Source organism: Pongo abelii, chromosome 10 (assembly GCF_028885655.2).
Source record: "Pongo abelii isolate AG06213 chromosome 10, NHGRI_mPonAbe1-v2.0_pri, whole genome shotgun sequence".
Classification (NCBI taxonomy): domain Eukaryota; kingdom Metazoa; phylum Chordata; class Mammalia; order Primates; family Hominidae; genus Pongo; species Pongo abelii.
The window spans coordinates 64,353,860-64,379,810 of record NC_071995.2 but is presented as its reverse complement, the minus strand read 5'-3'; the positions used below and the strand labels follow the sequence as shown (position 1 = coordinate 64,379,810).

Below are 25,951 nucleotides of genomic sequence, written 5' to 3'. Positions count from 1 at the left end.
AGACTTCATAATGCACATCTTCCTCCTGGGGCTGGAAATCGATGTCTTTGCAGCAACATTCCTTACATTCTCTCCTTCTTCTCTAAAATGTCAAGCTTGCTCCATTCATTCCTTCAATCAGTATGTAATGACTGGCTCAATATCAGGCCCATAGACCATGTGGATACACTGTTGGACAAAGGAGACATGGTCTCTGCTCCCATGGAAGAGGTTACCCAGCTGAAGGGACAGTCAGTTAACAAATAAACAAACAGTGGCCCTATCACTTCGTTAGTGAAAAGGGAAATAGAATGGAATGACGAAACCTTGTGGGGAAAGAAGGGATGTGTTTAAGGAAGTCCCACAAAGGGCTGATTCTCAGTTCCACTGTGTGGCTGACTTCTTCCAGTCGGCCTCCAGGTCAGCTTCTTTCACTCCCCATTGTCTTGTCCATTAGATGCCTCATGCCCTTCTGCCTTATCAAAATCTTAGGCATTTGGTCTCCTTGCATCTCATTAATTCTTCCTTCTAACTCTGAGAAAACCCTATGACTGCTTTACTTGGATTTAGCAAAGGTCAATACAAGAGGAGACTGGCAAATTGGTGGTGTTACATAGACTGCCATTCTCATGGGCTGAATAGCCCTTGTGCTCTCTGTAACTTTGGACTCTCAACTCAGATAGTTACATTTCTATCTTATTTTTCTCCCTTTTGAGGTCATTTTGATCATTTGTATTCTCTCAGAAAATGAAATTATTTCATCCAGATGTCAAATGTATTTTATATAATTAATCTCTTTTTTAATTTTTTATTTTCTTGGTTTCTATAATTATATCCATAATATTGTTCCTTAATTGGTATATTTGTGGTTTTATTATTTTCCCCATGATTTGATTAGTAACAGTTTGATTTCTTTGTTTGGTTTTTATTTTTTCCCAGAGAACTGACTCTTGCATGTATTTATTAGTTTTACTCTAGTTTTTTTTTTACATAAAATTTTACTTTTAATTTGACTCATTCAGTTCCTTTTAAATTTTATTCGTTTTATGACTTAATTAAGTTGAATGCACGATTAATTTATTTTCATTGTTTTATAAGGATATATTCCTTCTTTGTGTTTTCATAAGGATGATAACTGATAAAGGACACCAACATGTGTAGTCAGAGTCCAACTTTATTTAATGTAATTAAAGAATACAAATCATACAGAGGATAGCACAGAGGAGAAACCCAATGGTATCCTCCTCTACTCATTAGCAGGATTTTATTTTTCTCTTTCGTTTCTTTTCTGATCTCTACAAGCTCATGTTTCATCATCATCTTGCCTTGCCCAATTTCTCTTGAGTTCTTATATTTCTCCTTTGGTCTCTTGTTTTATAGAGGTGATGGCTTTGCTTGTATTTTTTAAATTTTGAGATTGTTTCTGATTGGTCATGTTTATCATTTGCTCTGAACCAGGCTTTTTCTCATGAGTATTCTTCATCTGCTATCACTTTGTTTTTCTATGCCTTTGCTCTCATTTGTCTGATATTTACTTGGTATACATGTTATGCCAATTCCTTTTCAATTACTGCTCACCACTGAATGAGATGAGTTCTTCCTGAACTGGAAGCTGCTAGAGGTTCTGTTTCCAAGCTACCAAACATACCCCAGTTCCAGCAAGGTATGTGTGAGTAAATTCTTCCCCAGCTACCAGAGAGCAGCAACAGCAGGCTGCTCACAAAACAGAATTCCTCTCTGCTACCCTGCCTCATTGAGGAATTGCTCCCTTCAGTCTGTGACATGTGTTCTCTTTCCCTGACTTTACCTTGGTGCCAGATGGGATCACAGGTACTTTCTGCCACCAGCCATGCAGTGCATACTGGTGTTCCAAACAAAGCATTGGAGTTTTGCCTCATGCCACCGCCCCTGCTTTGGTAGACTGAGTTGTCTACCAAAGAGTAGTTTGGTAGTCCTGGCCATAGGTGTCTTCTCTCCACTTGTTACCACCACCACCCCCTTCCCATTTGACTTCCACTGAATTTATGTATTATGTATTTTCTTATGTATTATGGTTTGAGATTACATGAACACTCTAGTTGTGATTAAGATGGAGGTTGCATTCTGTTATTTATCATTACTTTTTGTCTTGAGGTGATTTCTGAGAGAAGAGAGAACTGTCTTTGCATTGACATTCAGACCACAGCCTCATCTGAATACTTTGAATATTTCTTGGCAAGATCAATTACAAATAGTTACACAAACATGTGATTTGATGTTCTCATCCTTCACAAAACTGGGTCTTTAGAAAACAAATTTGGCAGGGAATTAACTGGCTCACTTTCCTGTACTAAAATTGGTTTCCAAGAATGAAAGTAATGGCAAGAGCTACAGTCCCAAAATTGTTGAGATGAAAATTGAATTCTACTTTTTTTTCTTTTTTTGTTTTTTGAGACAGAGGCTCGCTCTGTCGCCCAGGCCGAAGTGCAGTGGTGCGATCTCAGCTCACTGCAAGCTCCGCCTCCCGGGTTCATGCCATTCTCCTGCCTCAGCCTCCCAAGTAGCTGGGACTACAGGCGCCCACCACCACGACCAGCTAATTTTTTGTATTTTTAGTAGAGACGGGGTTTCACCGTGTTAGCCAGGATAGTCTCGATCTCCTGACCTCTGATCCACCTGCCTCGGCCTCCCAAAGTGCTGGGATTACAGGCGTGAGCCACAGCGCCCGGCCCAAAAATTGAATTCTAAACTTTATGAATATGAACCAACACTGATTAGTTCACTTTTCTAAATTAATGCTGGGTATGAATTAAAAGCTACAGATATTAATCTGCATTAGTACAGAAAACCAAATATTACAAGGTTGGAATGTTAGAATTTTACAAATATCAAAGGCATAGTTACCCTAAAAATAAAAATCATCCTATCAAGATTCCATGAACTTTCAGAAATACCTACTTTCCTATTTTCTACTTGTGCAAATAAAGACCTATTTTTTGTAAAGACCTGTTTTCCATTATGCAAATAAATAAAACTAAACATTAATATCAGTGAAAGGAATCTGGACTAAATTTTATACCTCACATTAGGATACAAAGTGTAAGATCAGATATGGAAACCCAGATGTAAAATAAAGAAGGAAAGAAGAAAAAGTTGCCAATTCTAAATCAAAGGAGGCGAGGCACACAGGCCCACATCTGTAATCCCAGCACTTTGGGAGGTCAAGGCAGGCAATCACTTGAAGTCAGGAGTTCGAAATCAGCCTGGCCCACATGGTGAAACCCTGTCTCTACTAAAAATTCAAAAATTAGCTGGGTGTGGTGGTGCATGCCTATAATCCCAGCTACTCAGGAAGCTGAGGCAGGAGAATTGCTTGAACCTGGGAGGTGGAGGTTACAGTGAGCCAAGGTCATGCTGCTGCACTCTAGCCTGGGCGATAGAGTGAGATTCTGTGTCTAAATAAATAAATAAATAAATAATCCAAAGGAGAAATGACTTAGGACCATACATTTTATTTATTTTTTATTATTTTATTTTTTGAGACTGAGTTTTGCTTTGATCGCCCAGGCTGGAGTACAATGGTGCGATCTCGGCTCACTGCAACCTCTGCCTCCCAGGTTCAAGTGACTCTCCTGTCTCAGCCTCCCAAGTAGCTGGGACTACAGGTGCCCGCCACCATGCCCAGCTAATTTTTGTGTTTTTAGTAGAGACAGTGTTTCGCCATGTTGTCCAGGCTGGTCTTGAACTCCTAACCTCAGGTGATCTTGCCCTCCTCAGCCTCCCAAAGTGCTGGGATTGCAGGCGTGAGCTACCGTGCCCTGCCTGAGCTACCGTGCCTGGCCAGCACATTTAAAAAATATTATTTCTTTTTTCAACTTATTTATTTTATCAATTTTTAATTTAAAATGTAGTTTCCAATATTATATGTGTATTTCATGTGCTTACACCATCATTCAACAACAAAAAATGTTTCATTATCTATCTGGCAGTTGATTTTTTCTTACACCTGGGCTGCCTCATTTATTCCCTGGCTTTTAAGCTTGACTCCTGGTGTAAAGGAATATTCCTCAGGGCCCGTTAACTTTTTATCAGTAAAGGCAACAGGTTTGCCTTTTACCTAAACATAATTTTCCTCAGATATTCCCTCTTTTAAATCATGGTATCACCAGCCAGCTGTATCAGTTAAAGGTCAAGTTTAGCTGATTTAAAGATTTTCTTCTACATACAAAACAAAATTTAAATGATGGCATTTAAGCAACATCAGGGTTTATTTTTCCCATGGTGTCATCAGGACCCAGGTATCTCACTCCCTCTACTCACTTAGCATCTCTGATGTCCCTCCATTGCCACTGCCTGTGTTTCAGGCCTGATGAAATATGGTAACTCCTTCCTCACTTATCTTCTTACTTTGAGCATCTTTTCCCACATTTCTATCAATAATCTTTAGAAAAACCAAATCTAGTCATGCCACTCCCTTAAACCAAAAAAACCCTCTTTTGATGGATGGTTATCTATTGTTATAGGATAAAGTCAAAAGTCTTCAGTTTAAAACACAGGGTTCTTTGTAATCTAGTCCCGGAATACTTTGTCAGTCCGTCTGCTGACACTTCCTTGCAGTACCTTTTAGTACACATACCCAGAATATCTCACTGTTCTCTAAGCAAGCTTTTCATTTTGGTACCTTGATAACACTAGGTATTTTGGTACGTTAATTAACCTCTTAATCGATTTCAAATCCATTGAGAAATAGAAATGAGAGTCGGCTATGGATTAAAATATCAGCATTTCATTTTATTTTTTTGCTAGAAAAAGCTGGATTGGTCCTGCAGCCAGAATCAGGATAATTATTTTCCTACCCTCAACCCAAGTCTAGACATTGAAATTTAAATAAGACACAAGTCAGATCTACACAGCAAACCATAACTGAACTGATTACCAATCAATGATATTAGGTTCAGCTGAAGAGAACTGAAAACTCTAACAATACATTGACTTACATTATAAAGAAGCAGGCACTTCGAGCTGGTATGTAACTCCACAGTGTCATCAGAGGCCCATGCTTCTAAATATTTCGGCTCTGTTATGCTTAGCACTTGACTTTCATCCTTGGGGTCACCTCGTAGTCCAAGACAGTTACTGGGGCTCCAGCAATTTCATTTGCATTCCAGACAGCAGTAGCAAAGATGTAAGGAGCCTTCTCAGAAGTCCCCTTAGCTATGTCATTGACCAGAACATTTCACTAAGTTGCACTTAGCTTTGAGAGAAGCTAAGATGTATAGTTTTAGTCTGAGCAATAATTTGCTCACCCCAAAATGGTATTCTGGTACTAAGGACAAAGAAGAAAATGAATGTTCTGATGAGCAACAGGTAGTCTGCCATGGTTATCCAACTGCCTAGTCATGCCTTTTCTTGCCTCCATCAAGCTCAGAGAGCCCCAAGATTGTGACCCAGGCTTGCTTACCACACAGCACAGCAGCAGTGGGAGAGAAAGGGTCCAGAGAAAGCTAGGAACGGGCTGAGTGACATGCCCAATGTTCTTTTCCAAAAATCACCAGTTGGGTAAATCACATTCCTCCTACAGGGAGGAATAAGTACACATGGTAAGAGGGCCCACAACATTCCTGGAATACTTTTCTCTTCTTAGAACAGAGACCCACTGATAGAATCGATGCCCTGTTTACCCTGACTGCACCTTTACCAGGCTCTCTTCTACTTGGCCAACACTGTCTTTTGTTGTTGTTGTTGTTGTTGTTGCTGTTGTTTTTGAGACAGAGTCTCGCTCTGTCGCCCAGGCTGGAGTGCAATGGCATGCCCTTGGCTTGCTGCAACCTCCGCCTCTCGGGTTCAAGAGATACTCCTGCCTCAGCCTCCAGAGTAGATGGAACAACAGGCATGCATCACAATACCCAGCTAATTTTTGTATTTTTAGTAGAGACGGGCTTTCGCTATGTTGGCCAGGCTGGTCTCAAATTCCTGGCCTCAGGTGGTCCACCTGCCTCAGGCTCCCAAAGTGCTGGGATTACAGGCATGAGCCACTGTGCCCACCATGCACTGTCTTACCCAACAGTTCCAACTAGTAAATGCTGACCTGCTATCTAACTCCAAGCTTATATGTCATTTTTCCTTTGGCACCCTTCATGACCCACCTTCCAATCCCCAAACCTGTCTGTGTCCTTCCATATTAGTGTATTAAGACTAAAAGGATGACACTTTCCTATTCGGCCATCTTGGCTCCTCCCTAAATAAGGATGACACTTTCACATGCTACTAGAACTCACTTTCTATGCCTCTTTCTTCTCCTTCTCCTATACATATACCAAACAGTGCAGTTTTTGAGAACAGGAATCAGTTTTATTTCCCTTTGCATTTTTGTTCTTGATATATAGTACCTGATACTTAAGAGACACCCAAATGTTTACTGCATTAATAATGCTGAGACTTACCTCTTTTCCTTGTCTCCCTACTTTAAAGATAAGGAAACTGAGATTTTGAGAGGTTGAAGGGTTTAGTATATAGTAACAATGGGCATCTGTGTTCATTAAAACCTTTGTGTTCTAGGCACTTTCGTAAGGTGTGCATTCATTCTTCTTCATTCTCTTATCAACCTGGTAAAGTACCTATTGTTATCCCCATTTTACACTGACGTTAATTGGCCAGGCTATGAAGTGAGGAAGTGGCTGAGCTAGGATTTGAACTTTGGTCTTTTCTTACTTTTATTAAGTTTTATTTATTTGTTTATTTATTTTTGAGACAGGGTCTTTTTGTGTTGCTCAGACTGGTCTCAAACTCCTAGGCTCAAGGGATCCTCTTATCTCAGCCTCTCAAGTAGCTGGTATTACAGGTACGCATAACCATGCCCAGTTACTTTTCTTTTTTGGATATAGGGTCTCACTTTGTCACCCAGACTGGAGTGCAGTGGTGCAAACTTGGCTCACTGCAGCCTCAACGACCAGACTTAAGCAATCTTCTTGCCTCAGCCCCCCAAGTAGCTGGCATGCGCCACCATGCCCAGCTAATTTTGGGGGGTTTGGGATTTGTCTTTTTTTTCTTTGTAGAGACGGATGATTGCCCAGGCTGGTCTCGAACTCCTAAGCTCAAGCAATCTGCCTGTCTTGGCCTCCCAAAGTGCTAGGCGTGAGCCACCGCACCTAGTCAACTTTTCTTACTTTAATCTCTGGGTCAGCATAGCACAGACTAGAGAAGAGCTGGGATCAGGTTTTCTGACTTTACATTTCACCCAGAGATTTGAATCTTATCCCCTTTTCTTTCTCTGCTTTGTTGTAATGCAATAATCATTCAATAGTCCTTATTGAGACAAGGCATCCTTATTAGAGATACACATGCCTTTCAAGGTTAGCAGTTTCCTACTGATGGTGGTGCACATCTGCTCAAGACCATTCTTGCACTCTTGCCTAAGTCTCCAAGAACTGCTTATTATACATACAACAGTTGGAAAGAAAATCAGTCTAAAATGTTGAAATTTCACCAGGGAACTCAGTGGTCATCGGGGTTAATGCTTATCAGAAAAGGATACTCCAGGAAGACACCACCAATTAGCATTGGCTCTTTGAAAGGTTGAGGGTTGAAACCAGTTAAAGAAAGTGAGGTACAGGCTTCCCCAAACTCTTAGTATTATAAAAGCTGAGACTTCATGTATTTGAGGTTGGTTTGATTGGTTCAGAAGGAGAAAATGGTTAGTCCATCAGAGGGAGCCATGATGAAATTCACAGCTACTTAGTTCCCCTTCAAGAGAGGACACATCTGTGTTTCCTTAAGTCAACACTTTTGACAGAAAATTGCATTCATAAGACTTCTTCCCAGATGGCTAACCACACTTCTGCAGTTACCTAGGAAAAAGAGAATGAGATATTGAACTGTAAATATTTCCTCTGCTCCAAGGTCTTCTAATCCTTGGTGTCCTAAAATAGAAGGTTCTTAGAGTATTTCCATCATGTGGTGGTAGGCATTGCCCTGGGTTCTTGAGATCAAATCCTTTTGATCAGAGAGTATTATCCCTTAGATATCCTGCTCTCCTTGGGCTTTAAGCTAGTAGCAAAAATGGCATTAGAGGCTTCAACAACAGGTGGAGAGAAAGTGAATGGGGAAGAGGAAGCAGGGATATCATGGAGACAGAATCATCTTACGCGATCAGGCCATTTAACTGTAACTGAAAATGTGGGTACAGGTCTGTTTGCTGTATTAAATGATTTAAGTACAGTTAAGAAACACATATCATATTCCAAGCCAGTGCATCCATGTAAATACACATGCACACACACAAGTCACAACCTGAGGTAGTGGATGAAGGCGTATGTGATGATTACAGCACAAGTTATGGAGTCACACCTACAATCGAGCCCCACTTGAGCCCCCAAAATAATTTTGAAGAACTATATACCCCATCACCTACTAAAAGTTGTTGTCTAAATGTTTTTCTCACAAAATGTAAATACTTGCAAAGACTATAATTTCCAGTTTGTTGTAAAAATGCTTTAAAAATATTTCTATCAAAATCTTGGAACTACAGCTTGGAAATACTTTTGTGGAAAGTGTCCATTATGTAACATAATTGCCAAAGCCATTCCTCACTGTCTCACCCATCAGGCTAATCAGATGTAACTCCCTGGTGGAAAAAAGTCAGCAAATAAACAATAAACGCAGCAGGCTCTTCATCCCTGACATCCGTTGCCCTTCTGAATTCTCTGAGGCAGCATGAGAGATGGACGAGAGAGAGGGGTGAAAGCCTTGCTGTGAGTTTGTGCCTGGTTGAAATAAGGCCTTGCTCCCAACAGACCTCATCACAGGAACAAGTCTTTCCCAAATTATCCCTTGATTTGGCAACTAGGAGTTTATATCCCAGGGCCCAAGCACTTTCAAATACTTGAAATGGGGCCGGCACAATGGCTCACACCTGTAATCACAGCACTCTGGGAGGCCGAGGTGGGTGGATCACCTGAGGTCAGAAGTTCAAGACCATCCTGGCCAACATGGTAAAACCCTGTCTCTACTAAAAATAAAAATAAAAAAAATAGCTGGGTGTGGTGGTGCACTCCTGTAATCCTAGCTACTTGGGAGGCTGAGGTAGGAGAATTGTTTGAACCCGGGAGGAGGAGGTTGTGGTGAGGCGAGATCATACCACTGTACTCCATCCTGAATGACAGAGCAAGACTCCATCTCAAGAAAAAAGATTTGAAATGGATGAGAAATATGTCTTTTGTTTGTAAAGTGGCAGGAGTACAGTTGTGAAGAGGAAATGAGAAGGGAGCACTAACTGGCAGATCTCAGCTAAGCCAGTTTGGGGAAGAAGTGCATCTAGAACTTGAGGATCTGAAAACCGATTCTCCAAAAATTATGACTTGAACTCCCAAGAAAGTTTGCAAATAGCCTTAGGTACTTGAAACCACTGTTCTAAGCCATCCATGTCCTCATCTGTAAAATGCAAATAATAGGAGTATCTACCTCCAAAGATGGCTCTAAAGAAGAAAGATGGCTCAAAATGAAGTACTTGGTGAAGTCCTTGGTGCACAATAAGTACACACTATGTGTTCACTATTGTTATTGTCATTGCCGTTATAATTTGACTCCTCTACTGGTTAACAATGTCATTTCTCAATGGATTAAGTAATCCTTGGGCCCAATGCTAACACCTTGTTTATATTTTAGGCACTAGTTTTCAGGCCTCAGGATACAATTTCAACACCTATGACTGGAGGAGTCCAAAACAGAGAGGCAGCTTGTCCCCAGTCACTAAGCCTCGAAGCCAGACTTACCCAGATGTGGGGCTGAGTAATGAAGACTGGGACCGGTCCACAGCCAGTGGGTAAGGTTTTCAACCAATGCTGCCCCATCCAAGACGACTGCATGGTCATGTGGGCAAGATTTGAACTTCTGTACTTCCAGTGGCACATATTGTTAGTATGAGCTTCTTAAAGCCACCATAATCATCCATGCTGGCCACATGGCAGGATCCTAAAAGCTGCCTGACCAGTGGCAACCTGGGCACCACACAACAGGGCAAGAGCTGGGTTTCCCCTAACGAAAACAGTAGTAGCACCTGGGGAGAAGCTGCTTCTATAAACGTTGCACTCCCTTCCTTATGACAAGTAGGTCCCCCTCCTTTATTTTATTTATTTATTTATTTATTTTTGAGACAGAGTCTCACTCTGCTGCCCAGGCTGGAATGCAATGGCAAGATCTCGGCTCACTGCAACCTCCACCTCCCAGGTTCTAGCGATTCTCATGCCTCAGCCTCCTGAGTAGCTGGGATTATAGGCGTGGGCCACCACATGTGCCTAATTTTTGTTTTTTAATTTTATCTTATATTATTTTTATTTTTTATTTTATTTTATTTTTTGAGATGGAGTATCGCTCTATTGCCTAGGCTGGAGTCCAGTGGTGCCATCTCAGCTCACTGCAACCTCTGCCTCCTGGGTTCGAGTGATTCTTGTCTCAGCCTCCCAAGTAGCAGGGATTACAGGCATGCACCACCACGCCTGGCTAATTTTTGTATTTTTACTAGAGACGGGGGTTTCATCATGTGGACCAGGCTGGTCTCGAACTCCTGACCCTCATGATCCGCCTGCCTCAGCCTCCCAAAGTGCTGGGATTACAGGTGTGAGCCACCGTGCCCAGCCTATTTTTTATTTTTGAAACAAGGTCTCACTCTCTCACCCAGGCTGGAGGGCAGTGGTATGATCTCAGCGCACTGCAACCTCCACCTCCCAGGTTCAAGCAATTCTCCTGCCTTAGGCCCCCAATTAGCTGGGACTGCAGGCGCCTGCCACCACGCCCAGCTAATTTTTGTGTTTTTAGTTATTTTTAGTAAAGACGGGGTTTCACCATGTTGGCCAGGCTGGTCTCAAACTCCTGACCTCAAGTGATCTGCCCACCTAGGCCTCCCAAAATGCTGGGATTACAGGCCTGAGCCACTGCACTGGGCCCCTCTCCTTTCTTTTAAAAGTTAGTTTCACATTAAGTTACTTTTTTTTTAAAAAAAGGTACCTCATGGATCCATCTTTTCAGCAAAGTATATTTTACCATTTTGTTACTTACCAAAACATTTTAAGGAAATTTATAAAAACTGATAGCATTTGGTTTACTTATAATGATCTTTAAATAAGTGGGAAAAACACATGTTTCTCTCTTAGAGAAAAATTTGATTTCTCTCTCCTTGTAGATACAGCAGCTGAAATACATTTCCGATGTTCCATCCCATTCCAATAGGGCCATGTGGCTGCAGCCCATTTAGCAGCAGCCACGAATAGTCTGAAATCTGGTAGTAAGACCATGGACCATCCTTTCCATCTTCACAACACTGCATTTCCTAAAGCGTCCCTCTGCTGAAGCTCATATACTTGGAGGGCACAGGTGGAAGAAAGCCAGATCCAAAATGACTCTCTTTCTATATTTTGTGTGAGATGAAGGAGAGATATTCTGAATCCAAAAAAAAAAAAGGCCGGGTGCAGTGGCTCACGCCTGCAATCCTAGCACTTTGGGAGGCCGAGGCAGGCGGATCACAAGGTCAGGAGATCGAGACCATCCTGGCTAAAACGGTGAAACCCCGTCTCGACTAAAAATACAAAAAAAAAAAAAAAAAAAAAAAAAATTAGCCAGGCATGGTGGCGGGCGCCTGTAGTCCCAGTTACTCAGGAGGCTGAGGCAGGAGAATGGTGTGAACCCGGGAGGCGGAGCTTGCAGTGAGCCGAGATTGCACCACTGCACTCCAGCCTGGGCGACAGAGAGAGACTCCGTCTCAAAAAAAAAAAAAAAAACAGTCTGGCAAGTTCCTAACCCAGCCTGTGTTTCTTGACAACAGTTTTGCAGTGGCTGCCGATAGTGCAGAGACAGAACAAGAGGAGAACTTCTGGTCTCAAGCGCTGGAGGATTTGGAAACCTGCGGACAGTCAGGAATTCTGAGAGAACTGGAGGTAGCCTCAGTCCTGCTACTTACTTTTATTGTTTCTACATTCATTTTTTTTGGTCCTTTTAAGTTTGCATTTCTCACACCAGTTCATTTAAAAGCTTTAACCCTTTCCACAGGAGAAAGCTGACAGGCGTGTGTCTTTGAGAAACATGACTCTCTTGGTAGCTACCCTTTATGTTTATATTTTTGCTTGTGAAGCTGCCTTCCCTACCCCCTTGCCTTCTGGACAGCAATTTGATTTTATACAATGCAGTCAAAAGTATTTATTTCCCCATCTCCATCCCTCAAGCTTACTGACTTGTGGCTTCTGCCATTGCTCCCTGCTAACCCTGACTGTATCTGTTTCCCACCAAATCGCTAAAAAGCGAGCTAAGTCTCCCAGCAGCGGCGCATCCCATTCTCTTAGTTGCTTTAGAAAGGTTTCTTTGGCATGTTTTCATTTGTACCTGGTATAGAAATTAATTTGATGGTTAAGAGGAACATAAGAGGAAATTTTATTTTACTTTGTTTTGTCCTTAAAGTAGATGACAATGCAGCTGGTGAAAAAGGCCAGTCTATTTGATAAGCAGCAAAAATATTACAGAGTACATTGCTGTTAATTATAAATCCTGACTCCATCTGTATTAACTTAGTGTGAATTCAAGGAAGAACGAGATGGAATATAATAGCTGAACTCCTGGTGAGTTCTTTAATCAAAGCCATGAATTTGCTGATGGTATTCACACTTTAGTCTGGGAAGTCCTGGACTGTTTCCTTTTATGTTCTTTTAAATTTTCTGAGCTGTAAAAAATAAAGTGGCAAAAGTCTCATTTTTGTTTTGATGTCTTATGAGGTCCCCAAGTCACCATAAGGAATGTGAATGGCATAATGGGGTGAAACTCTTGCAATTCTAAAATGATTACTCATCTTTATATTATTTTGCTTCTCAATTGCATGTGTGGATATTTTATGTGATTCTAATGTTTGTGAATCTGCAAAGAGAATTATAAAGAAAACTATTAGTTTGAACTTGTAAACATCATAGTATTATCTGGCATGAACTGCAGCTTCAGAGCACAGTTAAAGGTCCTGGACATGGATAATCCTATAAAATCTAAACGAAGTAAGATGTTAGCAATGATTCCTTTTCATACAACTTTTAAAAAGAGCAGAATGCTTAAGTATCAGCTGGCTTATTTAAACCTGTACCACCTTCTGCATGTAGAATGATGAAGAAAAGTAGCCCAAACTGAATAACGAGCACAATTCACAATTCTTGAACATAGCCCTGCTTTTGAAAGCACGTTTTGGCTCATCCTGCTTTTTCATTGTGCATTTTGATATTTCCCTTTTGAAGAAAAAAAGTTGTTTTTCTAACAGCTTATTTTACATTAGGCAAAAAGAAAATGATGTAAACAGTGATACAATGAGGTTCTGTTTTTACCCAGAAATTGAGTTATCTGATGAAAACAACATCCATCAGCAAGAGTAGATGTTATGTTGCCACAGCCTATGAATTTGCTGTAACATAGCTCCAGACAGATGTGGCCCTTGACATTATTAATGCAGAAAGCAAATGAGTTGAATTTATAAGCCAAAGAGAAATTAAATCCTCAACTAGGATGAATGATTGGCAGATTCATAAATTAGTTATATTTACCCTTTTATCACAAAGAATATTTATTGGTTTAAATGAACCCCATTCCCTTGATTGGAAATGCTATTATACAAAAAATATTAGAGCTAGATTCTTGCATATTAAATTTACATCCAGCGTTAAAAGTTAAAGCACACTATAATACTAATAAATGTAGAAGGTTAGCTAAGATGAAAGATGATTACAATTGAAATGGAAATGAAAATTAATTTACTAATCATTTCCCCTTTGCTAGCAATAATTTAGGTTCAACTTTAGCACTGAAAAATGTATAGCTTTAACAAAGGCGAGAAATTTGAATGAGTCTTTGAACAAGTTTTTAACCTCTCTTATCAGATATTTCTTCTATAAAAATGGGAATTATAATGAGCTAATAATTATGTGGCACTTAAGTATTCAATAAAGTATTCAATAAAATTAACTATTAGTATTTTTGCCCTTTCTTGATTAATGAACACTGCTTTAACTATCTTTTGTTAGCATAATATAAGAAGAAGGTTTAACTAAATGTCAGATCGAGTACTCTAGGCTGCCTTAGGAATAATATATAATTATGAATTATGGCAAATGAAAACAGGTAATACATACTCTTGAGACCAAAGCAAATCCTAGGTAATTAAAAATAATTATTTTTTACCTTTTTTAGTTTTTATATTTGTTTTACCTTTTATGTTCCTTCTCAAATGCTACCTAAAGTTCATTTTAAACAAAGCAATCAAACTTTGATTACTGTACAGACTCACATACTTACTTGAAAATGCATACCAAAGAATTAGTGATAGTATCTTATTTCTTCCATCAGAACCTTTTCTAAATCAATTTGTAATTTCTTCTATGGCAGCTAAGACTCATCAAAGCAAAACTGTGGTCTCTCAGATGTAGTGATTGTTTTACTTCCAACATGTGTCCTGTCATTCTCGTGAAAAATGAATATTAAAAAATGGATGTTAACAAAGCAAACAACTAGTCTAAATAGGTAAAAATAATAAACGGATGGTCAACATGGCAAGAAAACAACCACTGAGTGCTGTCAGATACACTAGATTAAACATAGACATGGGGCAGGCGCAGTGCCTCAGGCCTGTAATCCCAGCACTTTGGGAGGCTGAGGCAGGCAGATCACCTGAGGTCAGGAGTTTGAGACCAGCCTGGCCAATGTGGAGAAACCTCATATCTACTAAAAATACAAAAATTAGCCAGGCGTGTTGATGGGTACCTGTCATCCCAGCTACTTGGGAGGTTGAGGCAAGAGAATCGCTTGAACCCGGGAGGTGGAGGTTGCAGTGAGCCAAGATCACATCACTGCACTTCAGCCTGGCGACAGAGTGAAACTCCGTTTCAAAAAAATAAAATAAAATAAACATAGAAATTATATACATGAGTAAGTGCCATAAAATGAAGAATATCCCATGACACCAACGAAGCCAGTAAAGAAAGGTTTCAATCAACTTAAAAAGGGTATTTATCTGAAATAAACTGTTATATAAATAGCCCACACTTGTTTTTAAATGCTAGGCATCTTTCTACCTACTAAAAAGGAAGTTTCATATGGTTCAACCTAACATTTGATTGAGAAGCACCAAGCAGTCAAGAAAAAGAGTTCTGGAGTCAGAGTACTAGAGCTCCATGCCCAGGCTCTTGGGCAAGTTGCTTAACTTGTCCACGCATCTCTTTCCTTTACTGAAATGAGGATGTATGGTAATTTTAATATCTATTGTATAGGATTACTTATGTATTAAATGATATTCTACGTACAATCTGTATGGGACTTAGCACATGTTAATGTTCAGTGATCAGCAAGTCTTTTTACAGTTATAATTTTCTTTTTCAAAATTATCAATGAGATAACTGATCTAGTCAAGATATAGTCTACTTGTTTCATTTCTTTTTCAACAAAGTTGTTAGATATATGCACATGTGTGCCAACACTTGGCTGTTGTTCAAAGATCTTGTTAGTAGTGTGTGTATAGCTGAACACCAGGTGAATTTGGAAATTATGAAATCTTAGAGACATGACAGATGAAAACTCTACTCACTTTGCAGTATTCCCTCATGATCGATAGTTTTATAAAGTGCCCTCGGCTCATTTACTACCATGTGACCTTGGGTGAGTCAGCCTCTTTGTGCCTCAGTTCCTCACCTATAAGTTGGGAGGAATGGCCAGGCGTGGTGACTTATACCTGTAATCCCAGCACTTTGGGAGGCTAAGTGGGGTGGGTCACTTGAGGTCAGGAGTTCCAGACCAGCCTGGCCAACATGGTGAAATCCATCTCTACTAAAAATACAAAAATTAGCCGAGCATGGTGGCGCATGCCTGTAGTCCCAGCTACTTGGGAGGCTGTGGCACAAGAATTGCTTGAACAAAGAAGGCAGAGGTTGCAGTGAGCCAGGATCACACCACTGCACCCCAGCCTGGGTGACAGAGTGAGAGTCTATCTCAATAAATAAATAAATAAATAAATAAATAAATAAAAGTAACAGTGCCTACCCCATAGAGTTGTTGTGAGGCTTAAATGAGTGACTACATTCAAAAGACTCAACAAGTTAAGCTGCAGTTACTTTTAGCATCAGTATTAACAACTAAATCACATGGCAAATGGAACTTGTTTTCTGTCCCCATGGTATCAGGCAGATTTACCAATGCTAGTTTACCTTTATACTATTATACCCAGGAGTACAGAGCTGGCTACAGGCATATTTTCAGAATTTTAGCATTCTCCAACCATGAGAAATGAATATCCACTACTTGATATTGGTTTCAAATCCTTTTTTTTTTTTTTTTCCAGTTCTGAGCCTTATTCATCTTTGGTATCTAATCTTGTCATTGCTTGTGAAGTATTCAGGGAAGAACATATTTGAAACAGAACAAACTTCCCAATTCACTGGTAACATCCAATTCAAGTCCTACTGCTTGTGAGCAAAAAGTTGAATATAATAACATAATAAATGATTATTTTTACTTTCTCTGAGGATCTTATACAAAGAGTATTTCTAAGAAACACTTAATCTACACCAAATAATATGGAGACTTAGCTGGTCTACAAACTTTGAGGACAGGCCACTTGGCCAAAGGAAAGACAATATACAGTCTAGACGGAAGCTTGGGAAGAATCCCTTGCCTTTATATCAGTCATCCCATTCCAGCCCATTGTTAGCTGCAGTTGGAGATAGAGGCAGCATTGCAAGTACAGGCAGCCTGGTGTCCATTGAGAAGTTCTTAGTTCGTTTCTGTAAGATATATTCAAGGTGGCCTCGTGAATCCCATCTGTTAGAGCCCACTCAGTGGAAAGTGAATACTTAAAATGTAGTTTACAGTAAGCAAATGTTAGAGCATTTCAATTTGCCTCAAAACTGCCAGGGGTGGTATTTGATTAAATAAACTCAATGGCTTAAGTACTTAAATTGGATTTGAGATGTGCATTATAAATGTCACTTGCAAAGCATTTTCCAGACTTTCATAGTTCAATTAGTACATCCATTTTCCAGCCTTTGGTTTTGCCCTGAAGAGACTGTATTTTTACCTCGCAGAAGGAGAAATGTGCTTACTGTTGAGCACCAAACCCTTTCCTTAGTCCATGGCTTAATTGTTTCTAAAAATTGTCAATGCCACAGGCAACAATCATGTCGGGGAGCACGATGAGTTTGAATCATGAGGCTCCAACACCTCGCAGTCAGCTGGGGCGACAGGCCAGCTTCCAGGAGCGCAGCAGCTCACGGCCGCACTACAGCCAAACAACTCGGAGCAACACCCTGCCTTCAGATGTGGGTAGGAAGTCAGTAACCCTGAGAAAAATGAAACAAGAAATAAAGGAGATCATGTCTCCAACTCCTGTGGAGCTGCACAAGGTCAGTAAGCTTTCTCTTCTTTCTCTAGGGTCAAATTTGGAAGCCGTTCTGCATAACATGTATGCCCAGATGTAAGCATGGCACTGGTATCCTCCTATGGGCTCAGCCAAGCAAAGAAGCTTAAAAACAGATCTTCAGAGACTTTGTTCTCAAAATACAATCTCTGGGAGGTTATCCTGAAAAGCAAGGAAAACTGGCTTTCAAGCAATGTATTTATCAAAAATGTATTTATGGTGGCTGGGTGTGGTGGCACATACCTATAATCCCAGCACTTTGGGAGGCCGAGGCGGGCGGATCACTTGAGGTCAGGAGTTCAACACCAGCCTGGCCAACATGGTGAAACCCTGTCTCTACTAAAAATACAAAAATTAGCCAGGCGTGATGGCAGGCACCTGTAATCCCAGCTACTTGGGAGGCTGAGGCAGGAGAATCACTTGAACCCGGGAGGCAGAGGTTGTAGTGAACCAAGATTGTGCCACTGCACTGCAGCCTCGGTGACAGAGCAACACTGTGTCCCAAAACAAAAAAAAAATTATTTATGGCCATAATCTTCTTACAAAAATTTGAGGCTCCAATGTCACATGGAGCTTGCATAATTAGTCTATTATTCCAATCTCATTGGAAGGGGAAAGGATTTTCTAAATGTCATACACTCATAGCTTCACAGAAAAAGGGGTTCAGGTTCAATGCAGGGAGGCTTAATCTTTCATTACAGACTTACAGTAGACGATTATGTTGTTCAGGAGACATGGAGTTCTCTCCAAGATGTGTTAGATGGTCTTGGGCCAGGATAAGGCAAGCCCTGGCTCTGTTCTGTCTCTGATTGTCATAGTTGCCTCACTTTGCTACATGGAACAAAACCCACTCTTGCACACAAAGCTGAATTCAAGATTTGCTGGCAGGGTTAGCCAAGGCCTATGTAAGTAACAGTGTTTGTGGAACCCTGGGCCAAGGAGAGCAATGGAGGTCTAGTTTCCTTTTCTAGGGTGAGTGCTTTATTTTTTGTTAATATATAAGGATGTATAAAATGGTAACAATCTCATGCCATCTTTCTTGAGAACCAAGACATTTTTTGTGGTTAATAATCTATTAGCTAGACATTCGTTACCTTACCCAGAAGAGCAAATAAATGTCAGATTCAGAAGAGGCAATAGGCTAGCTACTCGCTTTTTTCCTCTAAAGACCTCAATTTCCCTAGCCACCTTATTAAACCTAGCTATTTGTTTTGCAACTGACAAGGATATTGTGAGAGAAAGGATAGTATGGGAAGTTGGGTTCTGAACTTTGTGTTCCAATCCTGGGTTCATTCTTTCGTCACTCACTCCTCCATTCATTTAATACCCATACTGTGCATTAATTCACTCAAAGAATGTATTACAACTCCCCAGGGAGTACAGAGTCTAATGAGGAGACTGCCTGGGAAACAGTGGGAAGATAATGGCATTGGTCCAATGACAGAGGCAAGCCTGGGCAGCCTTGAGGGTGGGCCCTAACCCACTATCAAGGGACAGAAAAGACTTCCTAGAAGTAGATGTTGACTATGCAGAGGAAGGTAGAGGATGGGTGGGCATTCCAAGCACAGAAAAAAGCAGGTGCAAAGGGTGTCAAAGATTGTGGTGCACTGAGGGAGGGGATGCAAATATTCTAACATGACCAGAGTCTAGAATTGGAAGCTTGTGTGTCAGGAGGAATTACAGACTAAGAGAAAAAGCAAAGACATTTCTGACATGTCAGGATGATGACCCAGGTTTAGGCCCCAGCCACAAGTTAGCTTGTTTATCCAGTTACCCTAAATTGATGTGTCTGATGGGTAAGTGACATATCCTAATATACTAATTGACATACACCATTAGGCTGTAAGAAGTCCAATGGTGATTAAATTGTGGAAACCACATATTCAGTCCTAATTCTGCTATACCAAGAAGATGGCTGGCACCTGCGGGTTCCCTCGGGTACCTGTGAACACTGCCTTCCCCTCTTCTGTACAGTTCTGTTCCCCAGAGAAACAGGAGCCTGCTTGATAACCCACCTTCCTTCACCCCAAAGAGAATCCATATCAACACATACTGAGTGCCTAGCAAGTGCTATCTACTTTACATTCTCAGCCCTCACTTATACAGGATAGACAAATAGCAAGTATAAAACATAGTCACTTTTTTCCTCTGGAGTGAAACAGTTACCTCCAAGGAAGAAGATTATTGATAGCCCAGGAATATAAAAGACCTGTTTTCTCATCCCTCCTTCACTGAAAGCATTTAGCAAAGATAATGACAATGAATTGGATGTGCAAGTGTTGTTATAGCCAAGGTTTAAAATGGCTCTGCTAAAAAAAAAAAAATCTTGTTAAAAAGAAAAAAACGTATCATCCACTTACTGGCATAATGAATGGCTGTGGGTGGACTGGTTGGAACATTTGTGTGGCAGTGTGTGAACTGTAAGACCCTGAGATCACAGACACGCATGAGCCAAATTGACCTTATAAGTAGGATGCTTCTTTTTTCCTTCACTTCTGTCATTTTCTCTAAATGGTGACAATACATACATGTCCCATGAAGCTTCACTTTTTTTTCTGAATTGATCCCCAACAAAATAAGACTCGAAAAAATAAGTGGTGTCCTAGACATTGTAAGCCTCCTAAAATGACCTAGTTAAGCGAAGATGTAGCTGAGATGCCTGTGGCCAGATACTATGGAATTATTGGAGTGATTTATGCTCATATCTTGGGTATCTGTTCCTTTTTAAGGAATTCACTTACTCTGATAGACCATCCAGGATGTTTGTTAGTAGGCACACCCTCCAATTTTGAAGTGCTAGAGAGGAGATATGGTCATTACAAAAGCTGCTTAGAGCAAGGAGTGGTAATTGCGTGTGTGTTGAATGTGGGTGTCTTTTGAACACTGAAAGACTACCTGATGTCATGAAAAGACACAGTGACTTGTTAAAGGAATGGAGCTCTCTTCCCCTGGGGTACTACTAGCCTGTATTAAACCTTTGTGAACATTAGGGAAAGGTACTCTTTTGCGGTGGTGGCATGGATAAGGGAGCTAGGGAATGAGAAAAACACCTTCCTTAAGTTGAAGATAACCCAAGCCACAGTGCACAGCTGGTTTTCAGTCCCCTGGGCCTCCTTGGTACTCTTTTCCAAATGGACCTAGTGGAGGAATTCCCAAGGGGCTGAAAAGACCAGAGTGGGGAAGCTGGGAGAGATGAATAGCACACCAGGCTAAACATGCTTGGCGTTATTTTCCTGGTGCTATCTTTCTGGTGGCTGTTTCTTACTTGGTTAGGCTGTTTGCAGGAGAACAAGTGGTGGGCCTGTTCATATCTAGACCAGCACCTGTGAAACGTTATTATTTTCACTATAAGTTGGATCAAGATAATATGAGTGAATGGACAAGGATCTGCGCCATTGCTGGGAGGAAAAATAGCTAAAAACACTCCAGCTCCTGCAGGTGGGTTACTAACATCATACAGAAAGAATAATGCATTGGCTTACCTTCCAGCTTCTGAGGTCTCAACCTACTCTCCAGAGTTTGCTCCTCATTTTCTGCCCATTCCTTCCTGCCACTTCTCTTCCTCCAGGCCTTTGGAAGGTCCCCAGGTCAGAATCTAAAGGGTTTTCACTTACTTCTCATCATCTGCTGCATCTGAGGCTCCACTGGGATCTTGGCAAGCCTTCCTTTAAGTTGTCCATATTCATTCCTGAAGCTGAAAAGCCAGTTGTCATGCCTGACACTGGAGAACAAAGAAACACAGTCTTATATCCTCTTTGTAGACATGGGAGGGAAGTGGAGCTGGAGTGATTTGGAACTCAGTGTGGGGATGGAGAAAATGATAAATGGGTCACAGGGAAGTGATCTTCATGTCCTTTTAGGCCACTGTTTCTCCAACTTTCTCAGCTGGGATGCATAGTCTGAAATATATTGTACCTCACAATTCACTACACATGTATACCCACACTCATATATGTGAATGAAACTAAAAATTGACTGCACAGTATACACTGACATTTTTCTGTTTTTTCTTCTGTTTCTTTTCAAATGCTAATCTCACTAAGCTGACTTCAATACTTATTAGTAGGTCTCAACCAATAGTCTGAGGATTAAAGCCTTAGACAGTAGTTTGGAGTGTGAACTCCTGATGACCTTTTCCATGGAGTGCTTGTTAAAATAAGGGTTCCTAAGCCCAGCCCAGACTTACTGCATCAGCACTTTCAGGGAGCGTGGGCCAAGAATCTACATTTTAGCAACCTTTTCAGTGGATTCTTTTGCAGAATAGAAATTGAGAATCACTCCCTTAGGTTTTGCTAACTGGAGGTGATAACTGTTTCAGTGAAATCATAGGCAACAGCTGGGTGGCAGGGTACAAAGGAAATGAGGCTGCATCTAAGTAAGGCCCTGGAGCTTCTGCATTTTATCTTTCAAATGAATTCTGGTTTGTACTACAGCTTATCACAGATTCTCTCTCTTCGCAGATAAGGGGCCTGTGATCTCAGCTACTGTTCATTGACAACCCTTATTTCCCTTCTGAAGCTTAAATATCCTTTGGTGTCCACTTAATCGGTTTCTGAAATGAGTTCTAGCCTCACTTCGTTGCACACCTTAAGGCAGAATGATTTTTTGTAGATGGAAAGTTCTCCATGTGCAGAGCATTTGGACTTTTATAAAATTCATATTGAGGCTGGGCACAGTGGCTCACACCTATAATCCCAGTACTTTGGGAGGCCAGTACAAGAGGATCACTTGAGCCCACAAGTTAGAGGCCAGCCTGGGCAATGTAGCAAGACTCTATCTCTACAAAAAATGAAAAAATTAGCCGGGCATGGTGGCTTGTACCTGTAGTCTAAACTACTGAAGAGGCTGAGGCGAGAGGATCACTTGAGCCTGGAAGGTCAAGGCTTCAGTGAGCTGTGATTGAGCCAGTGCACTCAAGCCTGGGTGACAGAGCAAGACTCCCTCTCTTTAAAAAACAAAAACAAAAACAAAAACCTTATTGACATTTCCTTTTGCTTTGTCATTCATGCTTTTCAATAAAATTATACTTCTTAATTGTATGCAGCCATTTTTATCTTCTTACAGAAATGCTTTTAAAAACTGTTGCAGCATCTGCTTTTATTTGTGGCTGCTGGTGGCATGACACTTGGACATTTCAGTCATTCACAGGTAACCTCTTTATTTTTCACAGCTGCTTTTGCTACCATCACCTTTTCCCCCTGCCAAGTTCAGTTTGCATTTTGAACATTTTTGAGTTTTCTGAGACGGGAGCTTTGCTCTGCTTGATATGATAAAGTTGTTTTGCTCCTTAGAAGGAGTGTCATTTTCAATGTGTATAATACCAGCTTCTTTTGCAATATCTCTCTGAGTCAGGAACAGGCTCAGCCCTCGGAGGAAGTATGAAATGGAAATATGTATCTTATTCTTGCACATGCTTCTTTCTTCACAAATATTTGGAGTCATCTCTCAAGATCAAATGAATCCTCAGGCCAGGCTTCAACTTTCTCCAAATACCTAGTGTAGAATTGTGTACTGTGGAAATCACTGGAAGCTAAAAACAGCACATTGAATATATGAACTGTTTGTTTTTGTCTACCACCCTTTTCTAGATCTGCTTCTCTTTCTTCAGGCAAGGAATGATAAACTAGAGAGAACATAGGCTTCCTAGTCAGGCAGACCTCGCTTGCCATGCATTAGCCATGCCACTTCCATGAGCCACAGTTTCCTCACTTACCAAAGAGGGAGCAGGGTCACTTGTTATCAGAAGAGGGAGACTTCACAAGATAGCATTTTTTTCTGGTAAAGTCACCATCATTCCATCTTGCCTCAACCTTATAGGGTCAGAAACTCACACAGTGAGACTTCTTCAGCATCCCAGACTTCAACAAGATCCAGATGGCTGCCATAAAGCCACCCTAGACATAAGGCTGTATACCACAATGAGAATCCATTCACAAAGAGAAGTGGATGTGTGTCTAGTGACCAGTCACTTATCAGTTTGACCAGCAAATTCTCTCCCTGTAGAACCAGGGACAGCAAACAGAACATTATCAGGGGAACATAGAACTGTGGAACAAGGGTTGGAGTTTGGCTTGCATGCTTTAAATAAATAATGGCATCCAGCCCTGACCATCCTCAAAATGTATCATTTCCATTAGCTTCCCTTCTCTACGATTCTGTTAAGACACACATTTTAAATGTAAAAACATAATCTTTTTTGGGAGGGAGGTGAGGGATGAAGTCTGGCTTTGTTGCCCAGGCTGGAATGCAGTGGCATGATCTTGGCTCACTGCAACCTCCGCCTCCCAGGTTCAAGCGATTCTCCTGCCTCAGCCTCCTGAGTAGCTGGGATTACAGGTATACACCACCATGCCCGGGTAATTTTTTGTATTTTTAGTAGAGAGAGGGTTTCACCATGTTGTCCAGGCTGGCCTCGAACTCCCAACCTCAGATGATCTGCCTTCCTTGGCCTCCCAAAGTGCTGGGATTACAGGCATGAGCCACCATGCCCACCCCAAAACCATAATCATTAAAGTTTTATTTTATTTTAAATAGTGACATAATAATTATATACATCTATGGAGTACAAAGGGATATTTTGACACATGTATACATTGTAGAATCTATACATGAGTAATTAGCATATTCATGACCTCTGTAAGTCAGAGAAAATGACTGAGACAAGTCTCAGTCATTTTTACTTTGCCAAGGTTAAGGACACGCCCTGGGGAAAAAGGGACACATACATACCACAGGAAAAATCTGCGATCTGTGCTTTTTCCAGAGAGGGTCTGTGGGCTTCAATATTTAAAGGAAAAAAAGTAAAGAAAAAAAGAGAGGGACAGGGTGAATAAAAGACAGAAGCTGTTGCATTCTTTTGAGCCTTTTGATTAGCTTCACTGAATAAATAATGGCATCCAGCCCTGACCATCCTCATTTCATTTTTCATGTGAAAGGAGTGGTCCATTATGCATTTATCTGGAGCTCAGCGAATCTGCATTTTTACATAAGATAAAATAATCATAGAGTATAGGTAGGGAGGAGTCAGATATGCATTTTTCTCAGGTGAGCAGAAGGATGACTTTGAGTTCTGTCCTTTGTCCCATATTTGTGAAGATAAACTGTTCATTTACTTTGTTGGGGTGAAATTCAACTGAACTGCTTTAAAGATCTCAGGGCCCTCCAGGAATTTCCTTGTGGGCAAAATATGAGAAAGGTATGCAGCTATCTATGTAGGAACAAAATGGGAAAGAGGTTTGCGGGACCCAGTGCCCATCTTCACTGTTTCCTTTGGCTTACTGAGTTTGAGGCCCTGAGATTTTAATTTTATTTTCCTTTCACACCTCAACTACTTATCATTTCTTTCTTTCTTTTTTGGAGATGGAGTCTTGCTGTGTCACCCAGGCTGGAGTGCAGTGGTGCAATCTTGGCTCACAGCAACCTCCACCTCCTGGGTTCAAGTGATTCTCCTGCCTTAGCCTCCCAAGCAGCTGGGATTACAGGTGCATGCCACCATGCCTGGCTAATTTTTGTATTTTTAGTGGGGATGAGGTTTCACCATGTTGGCCAAGCTGGTCTCAGACTGGCTGGTCTTGAATTCCTGACCTCATGATCCACCTTCCTTGGCCTCCCAAAGTGCTGGGATTATAGGCATGAGCCACCATGCCCACCACATTTAAAATTTTCTCTTTTAGCGATTTTGAAATATACATTATTAACTGTAGTCAACTTGCGGTTTAGTGGATCACCGGAACTTATTCCTGCCAGCTAACCAACTTTGTACCCATTGACCAATGTCTCCTCTTTACCCCAGCCTCTAGTAACCACCATTCTACTTTTTGCTTCTACGAGTTCAACTTTTTCAGATTCCATACATAAGCAAGATCATACAGTATTTGTCTTTCTGTGCCTGGCTTATTTCATTTAACATAATGTCCTCTAGGTTCATCCACATTGTCACAAATGACAGAATTTCCTGAAAAACACAATTCTTATGTAAATGACTGGCTCATGTCAAAAAATGTTTATTTAACTCATTAGCAAGGAATGATAACAGGATGGCAAAACTGGTTTAAAGAGGCATAAGGAGGGCCAGGTGCAGTGGCTCACACCTGTAATCTCAATACTTTAGGAGGCCAAGGCAGGAGGATCACTTGAGCCCACAAGTTAAACACCAGCATGGGCAACATAGTGAGACCGAGTGTCTACGAAAAATAATTGGAAAAAAAAAAAAAATGCCAGGTGTGGTGGCACGCACCTGTGTTCCCAGCTAAGGAGGCTGAGGTGGGAGGATCACTTGAGCCTGAAAGGTCAAGCCTGCAGTGAGCCACGACCTCACCACTGCACCCCAGCCTGGGTGACAGAGCAAGACCCTGTCTCAAAAAAAAAAAAAAAAAGAGATACAGAAACTTTATATATATATATATACACACACACACACACACACACACACGCATATATATACATATATATGTGTGTATATATGTATATATGTGTGTGTATATGTGTGTGTGTGTATATATATATAAAGTTAGTAGGATATATATATATGATATGCGATATATCAGCCAGTGGGGAAAAGAAATGTTGGAATAA

The 25,951-nt window shown here is 40.9% G+C and overlaps 1 protein-coding gene across 23 annotated transcripts in view; it reads left to right on the top strand.

Moving 5' to 3' along the window:
- The window catches only part of GRIP1 (glutamate receptor interacting protein 1), an 852,850-nt gene that overhangs the window by 810,416 nt on the left and 16,483 nt on the right, over nt 1–25,951 (top strand). For 20 of the 23 annotated variants that reach the window (XM_054527383.2, XM_054527382.2, XM_063712186.1 and 17 more), the window contains 3 exons: nt 9,622–9,778; nt 11,774–11,885; nt 17,130–17,363. In XM_054527383.2, the coding sequence (XP_054383358.1) occupies nt 9,622–9,778; nt 11,774–11,885; nt 17,130–17,363 (503 nt within the window). Of the gene's footprint in view, nt 1–9,621; nt 9,779–11,773; nt 11,886–11,997; nt 12,043–17,129; nt 17,364–25,951 lie in introns of all 23 variants that reach the window. The other 3 variants (XM_054527388.2, XM_054527387.2, XM_054527386.2) reach the window with 1 other exon arrangement.